Genomic DNA, 25849 nt, shown 5'->3' with positions numbered 1-25849 from the left:
GTTGTTGACAGTTCTGAAAACACCGGTTTGTAGCGTAAATAATTCGCAAATGTATCGCATGGAAATACGTTGAAGATTCACATTCACGTTAAAAAAAACAACCATTAAACACTAACAGTATCTTCAAGCTTTGAGTAAACATATCAACTATTAAACACAACTCGTTTTTTTTTAACGGCGACACTAGTGACAGTTATTCTCCTTTCAAAACAAACCAACCTTGTCGTCATGTTCAAACGCTTCCGTTCCTCTCACGCAGGTGGACGAGAGTGACTCGAATAACGTGTCGATGACGACGGAACGTGTCGACGTGCGGCGAGACTTGAAGTCTCGAACAGAACCGAACCGAGTTCTGCTCCAGGTCGCTTTGTGCGCACCAGTGGTTCCAGCAGGAAGTTATATGGCGTCATGACATCGCCTAGAAAATATATAATAAATCACCGATTTAAAAATAACCACCTTGACATAAATAATAAATAATTAAAACAAAAAAAAATATATATATATTTTTTAGCAATGAGTCTTTAACATGTTTGTAGGTCAACGTCGGTATGGCGTCATGGCAACGCCACTTAAACGCGTGCATAACGTAAATGTCATGCGACGTGCGTGTATGGCGTCATGACAACGCCACTTCAACGCGTGCATAACGTGAATGTCATGCGACGTGCGTGTATGGCGTCACGACAAGGCCACTTCAACGCGTGCATGACGTAAATGTCATGAAATGTATATGTATGGCGTCATGGCAACGCCACTTCAACGCGGAGTCTACGGACTCCTACAAGAAGCATCTTAACACCTTTTTAATTTTGTCCTTTTAAAGTTAAATTTATAAATATAAATAAGTTAAAAATAGTGCAACATAAACAGAATAAATAACGTTTAAAATATTGCGTATAATAAATTAATTTATATAAAAAGTATAAACATAAATAAGTTAAATTTAATAAGTTCAAAGTTAATAAGTCATTGATTCAAACATTAAAACAAGCTTATACATGAGAAAAGCTTCATAAAGTAGTAGTTTTAGGTGTATCCCGCCAGGATTTTCAACCATACGTTTTCTATCCATCATGTTGTTTTACATTGTGGTACTAGTTACAACTACCAGCTAGCTTAAAATAAAATTAATCCCTAGGTTCGACTTTAAAACAATGAACGTTGCCGGGAAGATTGTTCCTTTTTTTTTTCGAATACTCATCATCACACAAAATACACTTTATTGTGACAAACCTTCAAGCAGGATATCATTAAACAGTAAAAATAATAACTTGACCCGATATAAGCACTTCTCTGTGAAACATCTGACGAGGTCAGCTATTTAAATTGCAACACACTCTTGTCCAAACAACGCGTCATCGGCTAATTGGACGCACATGGGTCGGGTTTATTTACACAGCTGTGCGCCTCCATCATCATCATCAATTCACCATTGTGTACTTTTAATGATGTGTGTAGTAGAGACTTACAACTGGGTCGATGACAACTCGACCAGCAAGACTTGTCGTGGACCGATTCCTCTGTCGACTCTCACCGCGTGGACTCGTTTTATCGAAGAAGAACAGAATATTTCTACGCCGATGGGTTCCAGTAGAGACTCGGAGTAGAACCATCGCACCCATAGATTAAGGGGGAAAAAAAAGTGCATCTGGACACATGTTTTCTGGGAGCACTTTAGCGTTTGTTTTTATTGTCGTCGACCCTGAGGCGTCAAGTCTGTGGAAAAGCAAACACATTATCAGCCGCATGAGTTTTTTTTTTTTCACCTGCTTTGCTACAGTCAACTTCTTACCTGTTCACCAACAACCAGTAAATAAAAAGGAAAGAACAAACAACAAATTTCCCTTGAAGGGTTTAAAAGAAAAGGTGAAGTTGCTCTTTAATCGTCACACCACCTCTCACAGTTTAAACAGTTTTTTTTTCTCCTCCAGATTCACGTTTGTATCACAATAATTTAGCGGCGGATCTCACGGCAGCATCGACCATCATTTAGAAAATTATATAAAAAAAGAAATATTTTTTTGGACATATTTACAGATATACTGTAGATGTATTTATATGTACAGGGTTAAAACATATACATTTATGAATACATCTATTTATACATGGCGCTACATCTACAAAACACAGTCTTTTTGTTAAGGACGAGGAAGGCCAGCCCTGCTAGCCCTTGTTGACACACACACACCTACACACACACTCTTCTTCACAGTCGTTTTTCAACCTCAATTTTATCCAGCTTCACTATAAATTGTCCTTTTCACATTGAGCCATTTTGCTGCCTTGCTTAAAGGCACTGTAGTCGAGCAGCAGCAGCAGCAGCAGCAGCAGCAGTCACACTCAGAAGTCCTCGCTGTCTCTCAGCAGGTCGACGCGCAGACATAACTCCTTGAAAGAAGGTCGCCCGCCCGGGTCGTTGTCCCAGCACTCCTCCATCACCTCGTGGATCTGCACCGCAGAAATTAGTAATAAAGTAAAGGTTATTTATTTGTACATTTTTAGACCAGGGTCACAAAGCGCTTTAACAATCAAAAAGAATATACAGTAAAAATATATACTTTAAAAGTCCAAGACACAGAAGACAAATGCAGGAGTCTCAGAAAATCAGGGAAAAGCACAAATAAAAGTGTCTTCAGATGTTTCTTGAAGGAGTCAGTAGATCATCAAACACAGAGGAAGATCGTTACAAAGCTTAGGAGCAACAGCCTGGAAGGATTTCAGCTTGTTCAGGAACCATCAGTAGATTCTGATCCACAGACCTCAGAGCCCGAGCGGGGATGTAAGTCTGGATCAGATCACTGATGGAAGGTCTGACCATGAATAGTTCTGTAAGTAAGAACCAGAATTTTGAAATTGATCCTGAAAGAAACTGGCAGCCATTGAAAAGATTTAAGGATCAGAGCTTCTTGTTAAGACATGAAAACAAACTGTTACAATAGTCCAGACAAGAAGACACAAACGCATGAATTATAAGCTCCAGATCATGTTGTGACAACATTTTCCTAAGTTTAGAGATTTTTTCTCAGTTGAAGGAAACAGTTTCTGGTCAGTTTTCTGCAGCGTTGAACAAGAGACATGTCTTTGTCAAATACAACACCCAGGTTTCTCAGGCTCAGTTTGACAGACTGACCTAAGTCACCCAAGTACTGACTCAACCCTGGAACCTTATCATCAGGAGCAATCACCAGAGTTTCAGTTTTGTCCAGATTTAGCTGCAAAGTGTTTTCACTCATCGTTTGATTTCTAGCAAACAATTGACTAAGTTCAGCCTCTGGGGCTCAGTTGGATCAAAAGAGCAGTAGAGCAGGATGTCATCAGCAAAAATGTGGTAAGAAACAAGTTCATGCGATTTCCTGTCTTAGAGAGAAATTCAAGACTCATTATTTTAAAAACTCAGTATCTGTGTTGAAAAAGAGTATTTTCAATTTAGTTTAGGGTTCAAAAGGACACCCAATATTACGTTGATGACTATTTCTACAAGTCGAACGTAAGCAAACCAAGGAGATATTTGTGCTTCACGCTATATTGAAAAAGTAAAAAAAAAAGTCTTCAAAAACACTCAAAGAAACAGAATAGAAACAGGTGTTCCACGTACTTCGGCGGGACACTCGAGGGGTCTGGGCAGCCTGCTGCCAGACCTGAGCAGTTGAACGAGGTGATAGACGATCAGCTGACCCTGCTTGTCGTTCCCCATCATAGACATGAACACCTGGAGGCAGACGCAGAAGTGGAAAACCGGTTACTCGAGAGTAGAGGTCAGGAGTGCAACACCTGACGTGACATTAGATAGTGTCTGTCTGACGATTGAGAGTCTTATTTTGGAGATTTAAAAACATGTCTCAGGCAGTTGCATCAACGTGGGTTTGGGTTTGACATCTTAATAAGATGATTTGCAAATTAACTACACATTCCTTTTTGAATGCATCATCTATTAAAAAATGCTGTTTTTACCAATTGCTATAAGACAAGTCCATAAACAACAAACAACGCAATTTTTTATACATAAGATTATTTGTTTCAATCTTAACAATGTGTTTCTCGACCAATAAAATACATGTTTAATGTTAAAATGATTGGAAATCAAGGAACATTGGTAAATATATGAAATTGCCAGAAAACCATTATCCACATTTGGCTTATATTTTACATGTTTGTCAAGTAAATCCACTACACAATTTCAGCATTCACCGGCTCAAGAGAGCCGAGAGTTCGCCTCTTACTTAAGGGAAAACAAATTTAACCACAGAAATATGACCGGATTAAAAAAAGTTAGCTGCAAAATTCCCCCCCCCCAAAAAACACCCTTCAAAATCAAAGCAATGATGTTAATCTGACCCTGGAATGTGATGGGAACAAAAAACAAAGAGGATTAATTTCTGAAGATTCTGCGTTTCCCAACTGAACTGAAGTGTTTAACAAAGTATGTCCTATGTTTGCAAAGAAAGAGAAGAGTGAGAGTCAAATCTCAATCAGCTAGATGTTCATATGAATAACTATGAGAAGTATATTGGCTTGTGTACATCATGTTTGAGACTAGATATTTTAAAGAGTTAAAGGTGTCTTACTACTTGTGAACAATAAGGTTAAAAGAGAAAATGAGATGGTTATTAAAAAGCTGTCTTATTATTTAAGTTACGCCACTTTATGTCCCATTTTGAGTGGAGAGACTACCCAGGCTGCTCCGACCTGACAATGGCGGGAACATGATTGACACTTTGGGTCTCAGACTGGACTTCAGCGTATGATTGACTTTGATGAAATGTCAAAACTGTCTCTAAAAGTCAGTTGAGGAACATTCTTCGCACGATGTTTGGTAGCACTCACAGCAGGGGGGCTGCAGTTCTTGTCACTGTAGGTGTAGAGCTCGTACAGCACCACTCCAAAGCTCCACACGTCAGACCCCACCGAGAACTTGCTGTCAGTCAGCGACTCCGGGGCGTACCTGCAGGACACGTGCCAGGTTACTGAAAGGCACACGAAGGATCTGAACTTTGAACTAGCGTACCAGAAGATGGGACTCTCTCCAGGTTCGTTGACCATGTAGTACTCTTTATCCTGGGGCAGGACCTTCGTGAGACCGAAATCTCCGATCTTTACCCTCTGCTCGCTTTCCACGAGGATGTTTCGCGTGGCCAGGTCTCGGTGAATGTAGCGTTTATTCGACAGGTAGTCCATCCCCTGATTGGCCCGGAAAGAACACGTGAACATGTTGAACTCTTTGAAAACAACAGGCGAGACGACTGCACCGGTACCTTGCAGATCTGAGACGTGTAGTGCATGAGCTTGGTGTGATCGATCCTCTCCTTGTGTTTGTTGAGGTAATCCCGCAGACTTCCGAAGGGCAGGTATTCCATGACCAGCCGAAGGTTACGTCGTCCTGAAAATACACTTTGTTATTATTGATACATACTTGAACAGCAACCTTGTTTTGCAATAGGTTTGATTTTCATGGCAGAAGCAAGAATCTCCCTTGAATGTATGTTTTTATGTTAAAAAGATTACCATAAAATATCCTTTTTTACTTTGATTGTGTGTGAGAATGACAATATTGTGTAATTTCTTACATAAATGTGTGCTTTTATGTAATACAAATGACTATAAAATATATATTTCTACTGTCAAAGTGTGTGAGAATGACAATATTGTGTAATTTATCGATTAAATGTATGTTTTATGTTAAAAAGAAATTCCTTAAAATATATTTTTTTACTTTAAGTGTGTGTGAGAATGACAAAACTGTGTAATTTGTTACTTAAATGTGTGCTTTTATGTAAAAAAAAAAAGAGACTATTAAATATATATTTTTTACTTCCACAGTGTGTTAGAATGAAAATATTGTGTGCAATATAACTTAAATGTTTTTATGTTAAAGAATTACTATAAAATATATATTTTTTCTTTAATAGTGTGAGGTAATAACAATATTGTGTGCAATCTAGCTTAAATATATGTTTTTATGTTACACAATTACTATAAAATATATATTTTTACTTTAATAGTGTGAGGTAATAACAATATTGTGTGCAATCTAGCTTAAATATATGTTTTTATGTTACACAATTACTATAAAATATATATTTTTACTTTAATAGTGTGAGGTAATAACAATATTGTGTGCAATCTAGCTTAAATATATGTTTTTATGTTACACAATTACTATAAAATATATATTTTTACTTTAATAGTGTGAGGTAATAACAATATTGTGTGCAATCTAGCTTAAATATATGTTTTTATGTTACACAATTACTATAAAATATATATTTTTACTTTAATAGTGTGAGGTAATAACAATATTGTGTGCAATCCATCTTAAATATATGTTTTTATGTTACAAAATTACTATAAAATATATGTTTTTACTTTAATAGTGTGAGGTAATAACAATATTGTGTGCAATCTAGCTTAAATATATGTTTTTATGTTACACAATTACTATAAAATATATATTTTTACTTTAATAGTGTGAGGTAATAACAATATTGTGTGCAATCTAGCTTAAATATATGTTTTTATGTTACACAATTACTATAAAATATATGTTTTTACTTTAATAGTGTGAGGTAATAACAATATTGTGTGCAATCTAGCTTAAATATATGTTTTTATGTTACACAATTACTATAACATATATGTTTTTACTTTAATAGTGTGAGGTAATAACAATATTGTGTGCAATCTAGCTTAAATATATGTTTTTATGTTACAAAATTACTATAAAATATATATTTTTTCTTTAATAGTGTGAGGTAATAACAATATTGTGTGCAATCTAGCTTAAATATATGTTTTTATGTTACAAATTACTATAAAATATATATTTTTACTTTAATAGTGTGAGGTAATAACAATATTGTGTGCAATCTAGCTTAAATATATGTTTTTATGTTACAAATTACTATAAAATATATATTTTTTCTTTAATAGTGTGAGGTAATAACAATATTGTGTGCAATCTAGCTTAAATATATGTTTTTATGTTACAAAATTACTATAAAATATATATTTTTACTTTTAATGAGAATGACAATATTGTATTCAATATAACTCTGTATGTTTTTATTTCTTTTTTCTTTACTTCAAATATATGCTTCTACTGTGATAGTCTGTGAGAATGACAATATTGTTTGCATCTTCAAACTTTTTAGGTCGTTTTCTTTATTGTCGATCATGACTTTGGCAACTACTACCTCTTAAGACACATTTTAAACAGTGTGACTGGTTCTGACAGGATGCAAAAAGGTAAAGACGGAATGCATTTACAGGTTTACAGATTTGTTGACAACACAAAACATAAATCAAGACCAACCCTAACTGAACATCTCGGTTATCGATTTCCAAACCTGCGCTGTAGCAGACGCCCTTGTACTTGACGATGTTCTCATGCTGGAGCGACTTGAGAATCTCAATCTCTCGCTCAAAGTCCCGGATGTGCTCGGCGGTGCTCTGCTGCAGCTTCTTCACCGCCACCACCTCCCCCGTGTTGTCCTGGAGGGGGTCGTACCGACACATCTCCACGCTGCCGAAGTTGCCCTGAAGCGTAGAAGAAACGAAAGTAACCTGCTGTAGTATCTGGGCTAACATTGACTTGAGTCAACCGACACCAGACGAGAATATCATCAATAACATCAGTGTTTGAACAAGCACTGTACCTTTCCCAGCTGCTGCAGGAAGATGAGGTGTCTCTCCTCGAACTGGGCCGGTTCCTGGCTTTCAAAGGCTCCGCTTGTCCAGCTCGAGGCAGCGTTCCTGTTTGGAAGGATGTCGCTTTCCACGATCAACTCATAGTCTGAAGCAGATTTGGAGAAGTTGAAGTTAAGCTGCAATTTTTTTCATTATGCATCAATAAAAGTTGTAACATTATACAATATTGATTTAACTGAGAGAGTCCTTTTTGTAAATTTGCAGACAGTTGAAAGTTGTAAATAGCTAGTATGACACGACAACAGGGACGTCTGAACCCGACCTGGAGTGAACATGCTGTGCAGGTCTCGGAGCAAAGCACGAAAGGTGGGTCGGAAATCCGGCTCGTAGTCCATGCAGCTGATGATCAAAGTGGCCAACTCCGTCCACTTGGGGGAAGGTAGCTGTTGGCGGTCCTCGTAAAACAGTCTTTTCTGTGAAATTTCAGAAATAAACTTTTGTTGTGCTGCTGCATTCTTTGGACAGGATGAGAAAAAAAAGACTTCTTGCTTCATTCCACAGCCTCCTCTCATTTCTAACGATGTCACAACAGTTAATTTTGCTACAAAACTTTAAACACAGTCAAGATGAAGATTATACAAAGCAAATAAAGTTCTCAAACCGGAACGATTAGATGGGAGAGGGTCTTAACCGAAATTAACTACGAGTGATGTTCTTACCTTTGAGTTCTCGAGGGATGCCAAAGGCCTGTCTCCGCCACTGAAAATCTCCCAGAGCGTCGTGCCAAAGCTCCACTTGTCCGCTGCCAAGCTGAGGTTGGCGGCGTCATTTATACACTCGGGGGGCACCCATGGGATCCTCTCAATAAGCACTGATCACACAAACACAGAAGATAATTAGATACACGCTGAGTCGATTTATTCTGAGAGAAAGAGGAAGTAAATATTTTGTTTTGCGTCTGTTAAGCAGGAGAAACCACGAGAAAATACATATATTACACCTTCATAATAATAATAATATAGTAAAAAAATAAATGAAATATATATAAATAATAAATCTCTAGTGCGTTGAAGGAAAAAGACACATCAACGCTCCCAATACTCTCAGTGATGGTTTGAATAACAAAATCTTCACTCTTTCTATCCTTAAAAACATATTTATTACAAAAAATGTAGGAAGATTTGACATAAATCCAAGAATCTGTCTCTTAATTCACATTGGATGAAGAGTTATGAAGTAAATATAAGGTAACTTTTAACATTATTATAACCTAAATAAAACACTGGTTGTGTAGCGACACCCAGTGGTTGTTTGATAGCACTACAAACAGTAAAGTCTTCACGCATATTCCCTTTGGTTTTTACCTCCAGGTTTATAAGTCCAAGGGTAACAAAGTCATGAATCTTGTTTTGAATAGAATCATAAAATAATAAATAGTAACAATAAAAAATTAAATAATACAAATAAATAACATCAAACAACAAGAACAATAAAGTCCACTACATAAAAGGGTCAGAACAATATTACATTTTATTTATATATTCCTGGTTGAAACATATATCTTGAAAACTCATTTCATCAAATAAACCGAAACCTAATACATTAAAATCATCTTCTTACCTTCTTTTGGCAGAGCAGTTATCCTGATACCAGGATCACTCAGTTTGATGAAGGGAGGATTCCCATTTCTAAGGTCTTCCTCTCTTATGAGCAGGACATTTTTGGCACAGATATTCCCGTGAACAAGAAGCTTTTCCTCCTGTGTAAATGAAAAAAAGAGGTATTATTATTAAAATCTAAAAAAAAGGAAAAAAAAGTTGTTACTCTACCAGAAAGTTCAAGGCCCAGGCAAGCTGCTTCGCCACCTCCAGCTTCCACATGATGTTTATAGAGTTTTTATTCTTCTTCAAGTAAGTGTCCAATGATCCAAACTTGACAAACTCCTGCACCATAATATCTGCAAGATATCACGCTGATGGTAAACAGACTTGAAACAACTGTATTAAAGTCAGCGAAAGGGCTTAAACATATTAACTAATTAAACTAACTGACTTTACACACAATACTATTAAAAAAACACTGATAAACCATAGATTTTTACATTTTATTACTGACATTAGTTAAGTGTTGGATGTTTACAATGTTGTCGTATTTATAACTGACTTTAAAAGTTATTTCACTCATGTTTAAATTGTCATTTAATTTCAGTGAGCTTTTTATTATTCTTAACACTTAAAAAACACCACTAATCACTAAGTTACAAAGTTAATCTTTATTTTAGGTTAAGCTCTGAAGATTGTGTTTCCAATGTCCAATAAGTCTATTAAAGTTGAGTAAATCTCATGTCATTGTTGCTCAATTAAAATGACTTGAAGGGTATAAATGTAAGTGCAGCCAAATGGTCTCTCCAAACAGAAATGTATCTCTCATTAGGTACAATCCATTCTAGTGTATGTTTAACTGGCTTGAGGAACCGAGCGGAACTTAATCCTCCTAAGAATATCCCACCTTGACCCGGCTTCTTATCACTGACATGAGGGTTATCAGGGACAGTTGAGTAATTGGGATTACTCCTGACTTTTCCCCATGAAAAAAAAATGAGCTACGCCTTTTAAGTCAGCAGCCATGCGTGTGGTCCGAGGTCAAAGGCTGCGAGGACGTGGTTAGAAGGAGTCTCATGAACGAGGCTCGGTCTTACGGAACACTTACTTTCTTCTCCGCAGACACAAACGCCATAGTTGAGGATCAGGTGCTTGTGTGACAACTGGCTCATCATGCTGGCGGCTTCATAGAAGGACTACGAGACAATGAAACCACAACAAAATAAATACATATTTAAAAACACATTAACACAAACAATAAGAATCAAATCTTTTTTCCCCACAAAGACTCACCTCAGAGTAACTCCTGTGGCTCGGGTCCAGGACTTTCATGACGACTTCAGTTTTGTGTACTTGTCCATAATCTCCCAGCTCTTGACGAACTCCCTTGAATATCTTGGAGAACGTCCCTTGGCCGAGACTTTCCATCTTAAATTCAAAGATAAACCACCGGTTTTGTATTTGAGCGTAACACGATAGACGTTGTTTTAAAGACCGTTTCACGTACAAATTCCAGATCTTCTTTCTTTATCCTGTGAAACACCATTTGGTTGAAGTTGTGCCGGTGCGAGGAAGGCGATACGGAAAGGTCGGAGCTCTTGTTGCTTCTGCACACCATCAGGCAGGTCTTTTCTGTCGGTTCAAATAAATGTTACGATCAGAGAATCCTCCCACGTCTCCTCTCCTCGTCTCACCTTTAGATTTTGGTGGACAGCACTTGCTAAATTGGAACACGACGTTGTCAGAGCGCACCGTTTCTTTTTGGTAACAGCCGAGTAGCTCCTGCATTGTGCTGAAGTTTCTACTGGTTCCACAGAGGTTGAATTCCCCGCTGGCGGATTTTGTTATTTGGCAATGCTTGTATTCCACAGACTCGTACAGCTGAAGCAGAGACACATGTTCAAGTTATGCTGGGGTTGAGGTAACACATGCATGTAGAGATCTTAAAATACATATTTTATGAGGAATGAATTAAAAATAAGCAGTATTCCTGATTCTTCTCTAATGTGAATTGAATGTTTTTTCACAGCTCAGTTTATTTGTTGAAGTAAATCGAATCTCAGACTTCAGAATCAAACAGATCTGATCAAAGGCAGACAGAAACTGCTCAGACCATTTTCTTTGTTGCTTACGTTAATAAAAATCCATGAGGATCTTCTTTAATAATCTAAAACGTACGTGGAACTGTGAACAAACCTGATGAGAGTAATTCTAAACCTTCATTGAACAAATGCAAGGGAAGACAGTTAAAATGTAGCAGCATCTCTAGAGCTAAAGATCTTTGTCTGTTTTAAAATTGAACTAATTTGACTCAAAACTGTGATCATGATTTTGAATTCACTATCGACCGATAGACCAAGGGGTGCCCGAGCATATCTGCATCATCCTGTGCTGGATATGTAGGTTCTGATTTATAATTTTAAAATTAAAAATGAATTTGTGTTCCAGCAGTTAACACTAGGGTTGAACGGTTGCAACGTGCATGTCTGAATCACTCAAGTCAAATTGCATAAATAACACTATTGTTTTGTTTTGCAGGAGATGCACTTAGAGATGGCAGAGTTACAAGAGCAACCGTTTAATAAGGTGCTGGGACACTTTAACCACCCTCGCCCTGAGCTGGAAGAAAAAAGTCTGCACAAAAGTTGGTGTGATTTATTACTGACTGATGAATACAAGTGTTTACGCTTGACTTCCTCACACATTGTGTATCGTTCACAAGGCCTTAAGTTTCACATTATTGTCTTTCACAATTGTTATTATACAAGTATATTTACAAGTAACTAAATAAACTGTCTTTAATGTATTTCAATTTTTCCTTATTTTGCCTTCATCGTTACAATGACTTATCTTAAAACAAATAAGGTGACACCATTTATTTTATTATCAATCACTTCTTCAGAAGAAATATATGAAAAGAAGACTCATTAAATCTCTGTATTGAGGAAAATAATCGCAGTTAGACAATTTCCCATAATCTTTCAGAACTAGTTTACATGGCTCTCTTTCCCAAAGTTTTTAAAAGCTAAACCATTAGCTGATTTAATTATAACATTTATATTTTGAGGATTAAACCTTAATTTTTCTGCTACATTTCGTTTCAAAATGTTTTTTCCCCTCAATTAGCCTTAAGCTTGTTCTAATGCAGAGAAGCCAGACCGGTTCAGAATCGCATCTCCAGACAATTGTAATCGTAAATCAAAATCATCATGAACAGAAACTTGTGATTCTTTTGACACACAACCAAAAGATAGTCTTATCACAAGATCGGAATCAGTCGATCGGGATCCTGTCACAACGAGAAAACACCTACCGCACGCGGGAAGGTCAATATGTACTTTTTGAAGTCTTTAGGGCTACATCTCAAAATATATAATCCACGTTTGTTCCCACATCTTTGTAGTCGGTTGATGGCAAAATCCATACTGTAAAAACAAAAAAAAGGCAGAGTAGAAGACAAACATTAACCCAAAGTTTTGTGACATCAATTGTTAAATGAAATAGTGATGCTAGATCACCAATGACCGGCACTAAGAAATGTCGAAGACTTTTAGAAACGAAAGCAGCAGATCCTGAGTTATATTTTGAAATAGATCTCCCGCTGGATTATAATTATTTGTATGACTTCTTAATTTTTTCTGTTCAAGAAAACATTTCATGATACAATGAAGGAAAAAAAAGAAATGTAGAAGGAATTAACAATTTTGTTTTCTGTACTACAGAGTATTCTTGACTGATTTATTTACACTTTTGAATTACTGTAATGTGGGTTCAACATAAAAACATGGATCCAATATAATATATAGTTATATATATTATAAAGAAAAAAGGCAATATTTTAATTATTTTTGTATTTTATTAATTTATTTTTCCTTCTTTGAACATGTAATCTTTAAATAATTGAAGGTAAATAAAGGGAATAGACTTAAATGGACTTTATCCAGGGGGCTTTATAATCATAAAGGACCCCAGTGGAGCACCGTGTGTTTTAATAAAATACTAAATAAAATGCCAAGATCAGACACAACATTGAATCCTACAATAAAGCCGATGGCTCTTAATCCATTGAGGCAAAGACTGAATTAAACACTAACGCTGTTGAAACTTCATGTAAAAATAAAGCCACTTGTGTGAAGCTCGGTGGGCGGAGCTGTTGCCGTTATATTGCTGTGAGCTACGCAGCTGACAGGAATGCATGTTCAAACATTTTCAAAGTCATTAGCGAGTGTGAAATTCAATTCACTTTCTCAAGTCTCGTGGGTACAGTTGCGTTTGCATGGCGATAATTAATAAAAGGACGGACATGCATGATGTGGAACTCGCACATCAAGTCGGACAAGTTGGAATTTACCTTTTAGTTCCTCTATGTGTAAAAAGTCCTTTGTGCCTGATTTTTTTTGCTTCTAAAAGATTATCCACACAGATCATCCACTAAGATAACAGCGACAACCAGTCATTACACAACCCAAAAAATCATGTCCCCTCCTCAACAGAGACAATTCCAAGACTGTTTCTGGGCATTCATTCTATTATGGAATTACTGAGAGAATAAATATCTGAACCCGACCTGTAATTTGAATCATTTCTGGTCAATAAAACAAAGTTTTACTTACGAAACGGGGCCGTGACAGTGTGAAGCAATGGCCTCCACGAGTCTTGGTGGCGCCACTTCTTTGCAGAGGTAGTGATGAGCGTCCGTCATCTGTCGGTAGTAACCGTCGACCAGGGATACAAACGAGAGAGCTTCCGAAAGACACGAGAATTCCAGTTCCTGAAAGTTCAACACAAATATTTATTAAATGCTATATATATATATATTCATACACGGTGGTTATTAGATTAGATGTTTTTTTATTACTCATTTAAAGAAAATCAACAATGAAGACACGGATGAGAGAAAGTTTAAACCTCTTCGATGCGGGCAAATGCGTTCAAGAGCGTGGAATATTTATATGACTTAACATGGAAAAACTTGTTCCAGGAATAGTTTTTGTTGGCCAACATTACATGTACGGTTCTTAGAAACGCATGGTTGAGGAATCGCGAGGGTTTCGATGTTCAGAGAGAAAGAAATGGTGTGACGACAGGGAATAATAGACAGCCTTATATAAGACTTTTATTTTTAATACCATGGCGCCAAAGCAGACATATTTTTGTGGGGTGTGAACCACTTAAAAAATGGTTTAAGTACAACCAAAACTCCGGATAAGGGTTTTTAAACGAGCCTTATAGTCAAACAAATACGGTATTTGTTTACCTTTAAAGGGAGTTGTGTTATTACAGTGTTGTTCCATTTTATTGTTGTTATTTATTTAGGTTTGTGTGATCAATAAAAGGCTATCGTGGCTTTTTTTGTGTGTTAAATTGGGGGAAAAAACAAGAGAAATCGGCCACAAAAATCGCGATGGGTGCACTCCTACGAAAGAAAAGAAAACGCACAAAAGAAGATTAATTACCCAAATTTTCCCGTCTTGCTTGTTGATCGTGACCACTCGAGTCTCGGTGACTCCTTCTTTGTTGGCCTGTTTGATGTGGATGTAGGTGACGTCAGAGAAGTCGCATAACACCTGCAACTCCTGAGAGGTTAAAAAAAAAGAAGATATGATCTAATTGAATCACCAGTCAAAGATTACCTTTTAATATTAGCCATTTTTACATTTCCAGAATATAGCCATGATTAAACGCCGGCCCCTTTAACTGGATTAGGGGCCAATAACCACCAGAGGATGGATGATATTGGTCACCTGCAACTGCCATGTCAATCATAAAGGTACAATAGCAAGGAGTAAGCAGACTCAGTCTCAAAAACAGCGTTTTATAAGATAAATATTTGTTGCAATTATCACGATAGGAATGTGGAATGGAGCGAAAAAGACCAAGAGACGGTTGGTTCGTCATAAAAAAAATCAAACAAACCCAGTGGGTTTCAAAGAGAGCATGTGACAGCTTTCCCAGCGGTAGCATCAGACTTATTAACAATGTGTGACAAAAGCAATTATTGGCTGCTTATTTCATGCTCAACAGATGATTATAAATAACACGACAGTCATATTTGAGGGGCAACACTTTTGGATAAACTTTCATAAGAAATACGATGGATGATTTACTGAATTTATCTCCCATTAGCTTTAAAAGATCTACAGATGTATTGGACTGTAATACTGCAAACACAGCAAAATACTCTTTCCTAATAAGGGTCAGTCTTGCCTAAGGATTTGTAACTCTTCTCATGCATGATTAGCCGGTTACCTTCCACCATCGTCACAGTGTTGTCTACACGCACACAGCACAATCAGTAACTGTACAATTGTCAGTGGAGATACTGGAAGAGTCATTTTGTCAATGTGCCTTGTGACCGGTTGGTGAACTTCACGCATAACCGAGGACTTCTGTGGCCTAGAAAACCATTGATCTGTTGATTTTATAATCAGACAATCAACGGGTTTTCCCTAAATGTTACAACACGAAAAATTAACATTTTATTCACCTGTAAATCGTAGAATAAGTCTAAAAATCTCAGGACATCAATTCTGTTCAGGGGTGGGTTTAAAACTTCGAGTTCCTTTGTGGTTTCGACCAAAACGTTGAGTACATAGTACATAAACATGCTCTGTCTTTCCCGTCTGATCAAAACATATTTTTATTCTTAAAAACTAGTAGGTGGTAAAGAAAAGCAGTAAACCCTCGGATTGAATTTTAACTTCTTAGCAAGTTTTCTTAGATTAGATTAGATTGACTTCATTAATGCCTCTGGAGATCTCCGTAGGGAAATTGTGTTTCCAGTTCGGTACAGCAAGTTGCTTAAAAACAGAACAAGAACAAAGTGCAAACAAAAGAACAAAGTTCAAGGGATGAAAAAGGGCAAATATAAATAACAAGGATCAAAGGAAATGCAAATTATTTTGCACTACAAATTATTTTACTTTTTTTTTCTTTAAGAGAGAAAAAGCTTGGAGTGGAAGTTTAGCAAAGCGGAGACAATTTTTGAAAAAAAAATAAAAATAAATTCATAATTGATCTTGTATAGGTATCAATAGAAGTATCACTTGAAAAAACGGTAACATAGTGAAAGTATCAGTACCGGTTTTGACAGAATTTGGATCAACACAGCGCTGCGTAGCTTTGGAGGCGTGGTTTCGAGGAGGTAGTTAGTCTTCTGTATTGAATTTGCAGCTAGATCACATTGTTTTGGAGATGATCTACCCCTCCTTTGACTGGCTACTTGAGAGTCATACATTCTCCTTGAGAATTAGGGAGCTCCTCAATTTATCTCAAAAACACAACGAGGACATTAAATCTGAGAAAACCAAGACTCCTGTGATCAATATTCATAGCTAATGCTGAGATTAAGCCATTTATTGTTCTAACACTTCAGCTTTCTTTTGTAGACAAATATATGGCAACAACTTTACTTAATGTGGAAGGTAAAAACCTTCTTAACTACAGTAAGTAAGTAATTTGTATTTATATAGCGCTTTTCCAGACTAGGGTCACAAATCGCTTAAACAATTAAAACAATACCCAATAAAACATACTCTTAAAAGGTCAAGATTACACCGAGACAAACACAGGAGTTACAGAAAATCAAGGAAAACCTTCACAAATAAAAATGTCTTAAGATGTTTCTTGAAGGAGTGAGTAGACTCCATTAAGCGCAGAGAGAGAGGAAGATCGTTCCAAAGCTTAGGAAAACAGACCAAAAACTGTGACGAGTTTTACTTCACCAACCTGTTCAGGATCTTTTAATCTCTCCCGACACCACTGGATACCGGTGTCCGCGGCCACGAGGACGACCAGCTGTCCACGGGACGGCTCCCTGACCTGGAAGGTCTCGGTGTAGAATGCTTTATCTAAAGACTCCATGCTGATGAGGTACTTGAGTTTGAGGTCGCGAATGGTTGTGCGGCACTGGCTGAACTGCTGGATGAAGCGCTTGAAGCGAAAGCGTATTCGTTTCCGTGTAACAAAGTTGCAGTTCTGGATATGAGCCCTCATTTCTTTTGGTAAGAAGGATTTGTAGCTGAAAAACACAAACACTCCTTAGATTTAGCTTGACTTTTTTTTAGTATTTCAACTATTTCAAAGTATTTTCACAAGAGTTTTAAACAATATGCCAAATTGTGTGTGACTAAATGTTATTTTACATTAATAAAAAACAGCTCATTCTTCATATAGCTTTCTTAACAGAACCCCCCAGGAATTGACACATTTTCTCTATCCTTGATGGTTAAAATAACCAAACATTTTAGTTTTGGTCTTTAAAAAGTGTTGAAAAACAGTTCTGTTAATTCCTGATACAGATCATTTTCACATTAAAATGATTTTCTCCTGGAACAAAAATTAACCGAAGAGCATATCAGATGTGTTACATACCAAATACCCTAAAATGTGTTTTACAAGAGACAACTTTACAGAGAAGAATGATTATATTTCAATTGTTATGACATCACTTTATCTTATTATAATCAATTATTCCCCCTTGATCGTCAAGGTTAACACGTCCAAATATAGACAGTTTTTTTCTTTGGTTTACTTCATCCAAAGAAATATCTCCTATTTATCAGTGGAAAATTATAGTCACTATAAAAAAGAACAGCCTGAAATTGATGGAACATCAAGTCTAGCTTTGTCAACCACAGTAGCAACACATTAAACAACTCCAAGTAAAGATTCAGTGATTTTTTACTGTATACATGGCTTCATAACTTTGAATAAAAATAATGTACAGATTTTGTAGATAAACGGCAGAGTTTAAGGGCTCAGCTTTAAAATAAACTATTATAATGTCCTTGCAAGGGCATGCATTTCTATATGCTTATAGTAGTTTATTATGATGTGTGTGATTTTGAGAAAAATTACCTTATTGTGTGATAAATGTCCAAAGGGGACATCTGTCTCTCTTTGGCTGTCCGGGTCATGTCCAACACGGCCATGCCGAGACACTCTTCCTGTGCCTCGTGGGAATTTGGGATTTTCACCAAGCCACTGATAAAGTCGTTTCTCCACTAAAATGAATAAAAACGATACAGAATAAGACAAGTTCAATGGCAAAAGTTTCACAAATCACACAACTATGTTGGATGATGCATTCATTCATTCATTCATTCATTTTCTATGACGCTTTTTCCCCACACACTCATACCTACACATAATTTCCTCAAGTTCCCAATTAACCTATGTATGTTTTTGGACTGTGGGAGGCAACCGGAGTGCCCACACAACATCAAACTACACACAGAACACAAGGGCTGCACGGTATTGGAAATAATTGCGATATTCGATATTGGTGACTTGAGTTGCGATATCACAGACCGAGACGTAAACAACAATAAGACATAGAAGTACAAATTGAAAAACCTTTACAGAACGTGACACTGATTGGTCAAAGTGCGCATTTAAGATATGCTTGATTCATGTTTTCGATGCCAATATCGCGATTACGATATTTTTCTCGACCTATCCTGCAGCCCAAAGTTCCCTCCCATTATGGTTGATTGACCCCAACTATTTGAGCTATTCTTTACAATGCATCGTCACTGTGCTCCAGAACGTACAAATCACCATATAATCAAAAAACATCATGGTCCATAGAGACATCTTCCTAACCTGACTCAACACTTCCATTGTCTTCCCACCCTCCTCAAACACTTCTCCATAGTAAGTTCGGAGTAACAAATTCTTACCTGAAAGAACAGATATGACATGACAAAATCATCAATGACTGGAGACTCCATTCCTTTTGTAACCCCATAACGACAGGCTCGAGACGCTCCACCGCTGTACCAGCCAGGGTAGTAGTGTCTGCGGGGGGGGGACACCGATCAAAGAAAAAGTTGTATCTCGCATCCATTTTTAATGGGAAACCAGAAAGGTCAAGACAATAAAAAAAGTTTTTACCGTATTCTGAAGAAAAGATCTTCAGATGCTGAACTTTCAAGATGGAATGTGTGGTTAGGTGAAAACCACAAGCAGTCTTTCTCTCTAAAAAGGCCAAAAAGACTAAAATACAGAGGTGCTATACCTAGGGGAGGCAACAGGAGAATAAACAAATTAATTTAAAAGCAAAGAGCGTACATTAATGAGTGTCAATACATTTTCAGTTAGAATTCCCCACAGGTTTTTCATCAAACACTAAAGACATAATTCCAAAAACAGACTGATTGGACGCACTTTTTCTCCAGACAGAGCGTCCTACATTCGTAAGAAAAGACAACACAACAAGCACAGTGTTGCTGCTGTTTTACTGTGGCCTCCTGATAACCTTATCTCGGGACCTGTGACCTGAGCATGAACGTATCGATGCACACACCGAAAAACTCCCGGAGCTAGAATACTCACCGCAAGCTGTAGCTGCCTCTATACAGAGCTCCTCCGCCACATAGTCCCCGGGTGGGTAACTGAGGTCACTGCAGTCGCCCGTCCCTTGGCCGTTGTGGTAGAAATGCAGCCTCAGAACGGCGGCGGCTGGTCTGGACTCGGCAGACTCCCTATGTGTGGTCCCATTTTGGTGCACGGGCGTACGTGTGTTGGTCACTGTGGCCATCGCTGACAGAGAGGCGGTCAACAGCATGTAACCCTGAAATGGTAAAGATAGCTAATGTAACCAATTAGTTCCATGGCGGCTTCCCTCCGCGACGTGTAATGAATTCTCAATGAAGACGGCCTCGCTGGTTGCATAAACCGTTCGCTGGTGGCACAGAGGATCCATTGTCTGGAGAAGGGTTATAAAATCTGGAAATCTCATTATAAAGGATCTTCTCTCTTATCAAATACATTGAGATCTTTCTTTCGTTTTAACCCCCAAAAAAAAAAACAAGAGCTTTAAGTTCACGTCACACATTTAAATACGTATTAAGAGAACAGAAAACTGATGTAGTCGCCGCTCAGACGTTCAGATCCTTAGAATGATGTCTGTCTGACTCGCCCTCGGTCACTTGAAAGAACTGTTTGACTTAAAAACTGCTACAGTTTGCTGAATAAGAATTTGTGTTTGAGATAAACCAATATGATATTTTTTATGGTCGATACCGATAATTAGTAGTCAAGGATGCCGATAACATATATTTGGAGCAGATATTCATTTTCAGTAAAAGTATATATATTTGCATCAGTTTTTTTTTTAAGTAATACAAATGCCAACACTTAACTATGTTTAAATGGCTTTAAGCATATTATTTTATTAAACATCATAACCAGCGTCTGCAGCATCTCAAATGAATTTCAGTGAACATTAAATAAATAAATAAATAAATAAGCTTCCTGACGTTTTATAAAGTAAATACAACAAAGTGCAGAGAACTGATTCATTCCGGGGTGAGGTCGGCCCTTTACAGTTTTTACTTCAAATACATTTGTCCTTTTAGTGAGTTTGTGATTATTTGGTAAATATTTTTCTATCAACCAATTTCGGCGCCATCTATCCCTAATTTGTATGTGTGAATATTTTGAATATATTTGGTCTTATACTGAGGGAAATTTCGTTGTTAATTCGGTGGAAATAAAGGATACAAGCAATACATAATAATATCGGATACCAAAAAAATATCCGATTCAAAAACAACAATACATTATGAAGGTATGATCTTTTCGAAGACTTTTCAATGTTATTCAAATAGTTGATATTTAACGACACCATATACTTTGAAAACTACTTTATTCCATCCATCAAATTAGTTCCTGATCCTCCATAGGTTTCTTGTGGGAATAATAACGTTTTTTAAGGGGCATGACTGAGACCTGCTCCGTTTTAACCATTCTTGAACTATTGTTAGTGGTAACTTTTATTTAGTAGTAGCAGCTACACATTGAACCAATTGAGGAAGAAAAAACTATAAACAGTCTGGTCTTAAAACAAAAAAAAAATGATCATGCAGTTTTTAAAACCTGATCACTTTCGTATAATCTAATTAATAAGAAAATATTAGGAAGAAAAAATATGTCTGGGTCTTAAACCAACAAAAAATGATGGGTCATTATTGAAAAATCGATTTAAAATCACTTGATATAATCCATTTAATAATAAAATATTACGATTATTCAATAGTTTACCTTTGAATAAGTAAAGTGATTTGAACTGAAATGATCAAGCGAAAAACAGGACTTTTCTCTTCAGTTTTTGCCATTTTTTTTTCATGGCATGCCACAAATATTTAAGTAAATATATTATTAGTATTTTTTTTTAAGCGCTATTACATCAGATAAAAAAAAGGTTTTATGAAAAAATACAATAAAAAATATTATTTAAGCCAATAACACTTGATAGTATTCGAGTTTTATAGAATGAGGGTCCTTGAGGATATTAACCTGCTTAAAATAGGCAAGTCAAATATTAAAATCAACACTAAAATAATCCTACGATCACAATTGTTTTATATCATACTGATCTTTTTTTAATACCGTTCTGTCCGATTTGTTTTTTTGGTTTGTTTGTTCCTATTTGTATTGAGTATATTTACAACTTATATATAGTTTTTCTCACATATTTTATATTATAATTCTATTTAAGACATGTTTATTTTTGTTTGGGTTTGTTATTTGTGCAATTTCCTTTATATACGAGGTTTAAATATTAGCCCACATTGGGTTTCTACCTCAGCCACACAGTCTCTTGTTTTCTATTTAATTTTTGGCTTCTATTGTTCATTTGAAAGTTGTGCAAATATACAATATATAGATGCAATGTTAAGAAGAGAAGGGCTGTTTAGGATTGCAATAGTTCTGTCTGTTGATTTGGAAAATGTCCCCAAGTTGTTTGCCAGAGACTTTTTGGTTACTTTTGACACAAAAAACAGGTATAAACAACTTTCTTATTTTGCATTTAACTAGGTAAAGCTCCACCTGTGTCTCTTTAATAATGTATATTTGTAAAGCGCCTCTCTAGACCAGATCAGCTTTGATTGTCATGCATTCACACACACACACACACACACAATTGCACAATGATGGGAGTAGGCTGCCATCAGGGTAAGGTGTCTTGCTCAGGGACACAATGCCACAAGCTCGTCTGGAGCTGGGATTGAACCTGCAACCACTCAGACCCCAAGTAACCACTCTACAATCCAAGCTATGATTCTGAAATAAAACATAATATTGTTGGCGATTTCTACATGAACATACTTTCACGACCCCACATTTAATTGTATTATTTATTTTAAAATGTATAACATGCCTTGATGCTTGGTTCCATTTATATATTGCTTACTTTGTTAACTTAGTTAATTAAAAAAAAAAAAAAAAAATCCTATGTTGTGTTTACAACACTGGCAATAAAAGTTCCAGATTTGGGTTCTGATGTATATTAAAAAAAAAAAAATGCAGCATAAATACCTTTGCAACTACGATCATGTAGAAATTCCTCTGATGGCTCACTTATTATATAAGTTAGTAGTTATTTTCATTACTCATTTTAATATCGTAAAATATTTTAGTATTTGTTCATGTCTTGAGTATAAATGACTTACTAACTCCAAAAATGTAAAGTAAATTCAAGATATGTTCTGAAAAACATCCCTATAATCATATTTAACATTACATTTTATATATTTTTGTAGTTTTGTTATAAAATGTCAGTGTATAATTTCATATATATATATTGTTTTAAAGGTTTTGTTCCAGCTTTCCATTTGCTTGACCTCACAACAGTCCCATTTTATAATCTGGGTTAAAACTGTGACTTATTCCCACAATTCAGAACCAGAGACTATAAAAACAAAAGTCATTCTAAAGTCATGACAACAACAAACATCTCACACCCACACGTACAACAACCCGATCCGTTAAACGCAAACACACTTTATCTAATCAATCGGATCCTGTATCGATACGTTTTATTCGTATAGATAGTGACAAGAGTTCATCTCTGATTGGGAGCGATGATATTTATTTGAAAATATACAACATACCTTGGTGCTTGGTTCTGTTTTTCTATTGCTTACTTTGTTAACTTTACTTAATTTTACAAAACTAAAAAATCCTATATTGTCTGGCAATAAAAGTTCCAGATTTGGATGGATATATATATATATATATATATATATATAAATGCAGAATAAATACCTTTGCGAGTACGATCATGTAGAAATTCCTCTGATGTCTCACTTATTATATAATTTAGTATGTATTTCCATTATTCATTTTAAAATGGTAACATGTTTTGTTTGTTCATGTCATGATTGTATAAATGACTTACTTACTCAAACAATTCAAAGTAAATTCAACATATGTTCTGAAAAACATCCCTATAATCATATTTAACATTTTATTTTAAACATTTTTGTAGTTTTGTTATAAAAGGTCAGGGTATCATTTCATATACATAAATATATATATATATATATATATTGTTTTAAAGGTAAGTTTAGGTAACCAGTTAATAATGTGGGTTAAAACTGTGACTTATTCCCACAATTCAGAACCAAAGAACATAAAAAAAAGTCATTCTAAAGTCATGACAACAACAAACATCTCACACCCACACGTACAACAACCCGATCCGTTAAACGCAAACGCACTTTATCTAATCAATCGGATCCTGTATCGATCAATCTTATTCTTATCGACAGTGACAACATTCAATCTCTGATCGAGGAGCGATGACAACTTTGAGGAGGAGGCCGAGATGTTGGGCTTCCTAGCAGCCTCACACACCCACCCGGGCAACTTAACAACGCTTACCCCAGAACCGACCACCAAAAAAAACCAGGGGCTGCAAGTCATCGATTCCACCAACAATTCCGGGTCTAAAAGGAAAGGTGGACGCGCGGAAATAAACCCACGATCGACTGTCAAACGCGTGGACAAATCGCCAAATACTCACTTTAGAAAGTGAGCTAGCCGTTGCACAAAAAACTAGCACGCTAGCTAGCTAATGCTAGCCTCTTAGGCCGGTGGATCCGCCAGGACCAGCCGTGACAGTTCGCCGCGACACTTTCGTCCCTTTTTTTTTTTCTTTTTATTTCCGCGGCGATTAAAAACCCGCTTCTCGGTCACGCACCTGTGCGTTTATGGTTGCAAAGCATCGCTGGTGACTTTCCCGTCCATGGCTTCACTTCGCTGCGAGTTTTACATGTTTCCCTCCGGAGCAACTTTTATCTTGTCAACAGTCAAAGTTGGGGCTAAAGCTAAGCGCTAACTCGCTCGCTGGAGACTTAAATAAAAAAAAAAATAAAAAAAAATAATAATAATAAAAAAAACGCCACTCGGACGGTCAAATGTCCGTGTTTTCTGTCAGCGACTTGTTGCGTTGCTGTGTGTGCGGTCAGGAGCTCCGTGCGTGTCGAAGGTTTTTTTTTTTGCTACGAGCTTGGGGTTCTGCAAAGGCGGAGCTGCACCGTCAGTGAGCAGCAGAGCCTCCCGCTGACAGCTATTGTCTTCCGGGGTTGGCCCTGGCTGGAGCAAGGGTTACATACGAGGCTTGGGTCAGGGGTCAGAGACTACCGTGTGTTATAACACAATTATATATATGTAATATCTTTAAAAAAAAAATGTTTTAGTATCAAAAAGTATCTGAAATATTTGTTACATTTTAAAATACTAAAGATCAGCCAATGTTAAAAACCAAAGTATCCCAATGTAAGTAAGTAAGAAAGTAAGTAATTTGTATTTATATAGTGCTTTTCCAGACCAGGGTCACAAAGCGCTTAAACAATCAAAACAATACTCAATAAAGTATATACTTTAAAGGTCAAGATAAAACTGATAACACAACAGGAGTTCCAGAAAATCAAGGGAAAGCCTGAACAAATGTACTCACATGTTTCAAATGTTAAAGACTTTCTCTCCAAGATGCTTGACCATGTTTTGAACGTATTACTTTATAAAGTTCTCCCCCCGTCTGAAATCAGGGCGAACGAGAGGTTACGAGAGTCCATTATGACTGTAATAATAACTCCACTCCTCACCCGGCCAGCTGTAATCAAGCCCCTGCTTTGTTTGTACAACAAGTCCTTTGGAGAGCGCATATCTGAAATATTTTTTACATTTTAAAATACTAAAGATCAGCCATTGTGAAAACCCAACTCTCCCGACTCACTCCCATGTTTCAAATATTAAAGTATTTCTCTCCAAGATGCAGTAAGTCTCTCATCATGACCATGTTTTCAACTTATTACTTTATAAAGTTCTCCCCCGTCTGAAATCTGGGCGAACAAGAGGTTACAAGAGTAAGTAAGTAAGTAAGTAATTTGTATTTATATAGTGCTTTTCCAGACCAGGGTCACAAAGCGCTTAAACAATCAAAACAATACTCAATAAAGTATATACTTTAAAGGTCAAGATAAAACTGATAACACAACAGGAGTTCCAGAAAATCAAGGGAAAGCTTAAACAAATGTACTCACATGTTTCAAATGTTAAAGACTTTCTCTCCAAGATGCATGACCATGTTTTCAACTTATTACTTTATAAAGTTCTCCCCCCGTCTGAAATCTGGGCGAACGAGAGGTTACAGGAGTCCATTATGACTGTAATAATAACTCCACTCCTCCTCCAGCCAGCTGTAATCACGCCCCTGCTTTGTTTGTACAACAAGTCCCTTGGAGAGCGAATATCTGAAATATTTTTTACATTTTAAAATACTAAAGATCAGCCATTGTGAAAACCCA

At 36.6% G+C, this 25849-nt stretch overlaps 1 protein-coding gene across 1 annotated transcript; it reads right to left on the bottom strand.

Moving 5' to 3' along the window:
• Positions 1–282: 282 nt before the first annotated feature.
• Positions 283–24610, bottom strand: jak2b (Janus kinase 2b). The gene is made up of 25 exons (XM_087788779.1): positions 24241–24610; positions 19587–19824; positions 19146–19269; positions 18932–19049; positions 18108–18253; positions 16977–17268; positions 14705–14824; positions 13862–14019; positions 12562–12673; positions 10943–11129; positions 10756–10880; positions 10542–10676; positions 10357–10444; positions 9477–9604; positions 9268–9406; positions 8367–8518; positions 7970–8120; positions 7656–7792; positions 7347–7536; positions 5256–5380; positions 5009–5181; positions 4828–4945; positions 3599–3712; positions 1473–2451; positions 283–418 (listed from the first exon to the last, which is right to left on the bottom strand). The coding sequence occupies exons 2-24, from the start codon at positions 19816–19818 to the stop codon at positions 2344–2346; spliced, it is 3372 nt and encodes a 1123-aa protein (XP_087644905.1). The 5' UTR covers positions 19819–19824; positions 24241–24610; the 3' UTR covers positions 283–418; positions 1473–2343.
• Between the last annotated feature and the right edge of the window lie 1239 nt (positions 24611–25849).

Source organism: Callionymus lyra, chromosome 1 (assembly GCF_982586985.1).
Source record: "Callionymus lyra chromosome 1, fCalLyr1.hap1.1, whole genome shotgun sequence".
NCBI lineage: Eukaryota > Metazoa > Chordata > Actinopteri > Syngnathiformes > Callionymidae > Callionymus > Callionymus lyra.
This window is presented reverse-complemented; position numbering and strand designations above follow the sequence as displayed.

Coding starts and splice junctions, on each gene's coding strand:
- jak2b (XM_087788779.1), bottom strand. CDS start 19,818: ATGCTGTTGACCGCCTCTCTGTCAGCGATGGCCACAGTGACCAACACA. Junction 4,946..5,008: donor GGAGAGAGTCCCATCTTCTG/GTACGCTAGTTC, acceptor CGTGTCCTGCAG/GTACGCCCCGGAGTCGCTGA. Junction 3,713..4,827: donor AGAACTGCAGCCCCCCTGCT/GTGAGTGCTACC, acceptor GTCTGCCTCCAG/GTGTTCATGTCTATGATGGG.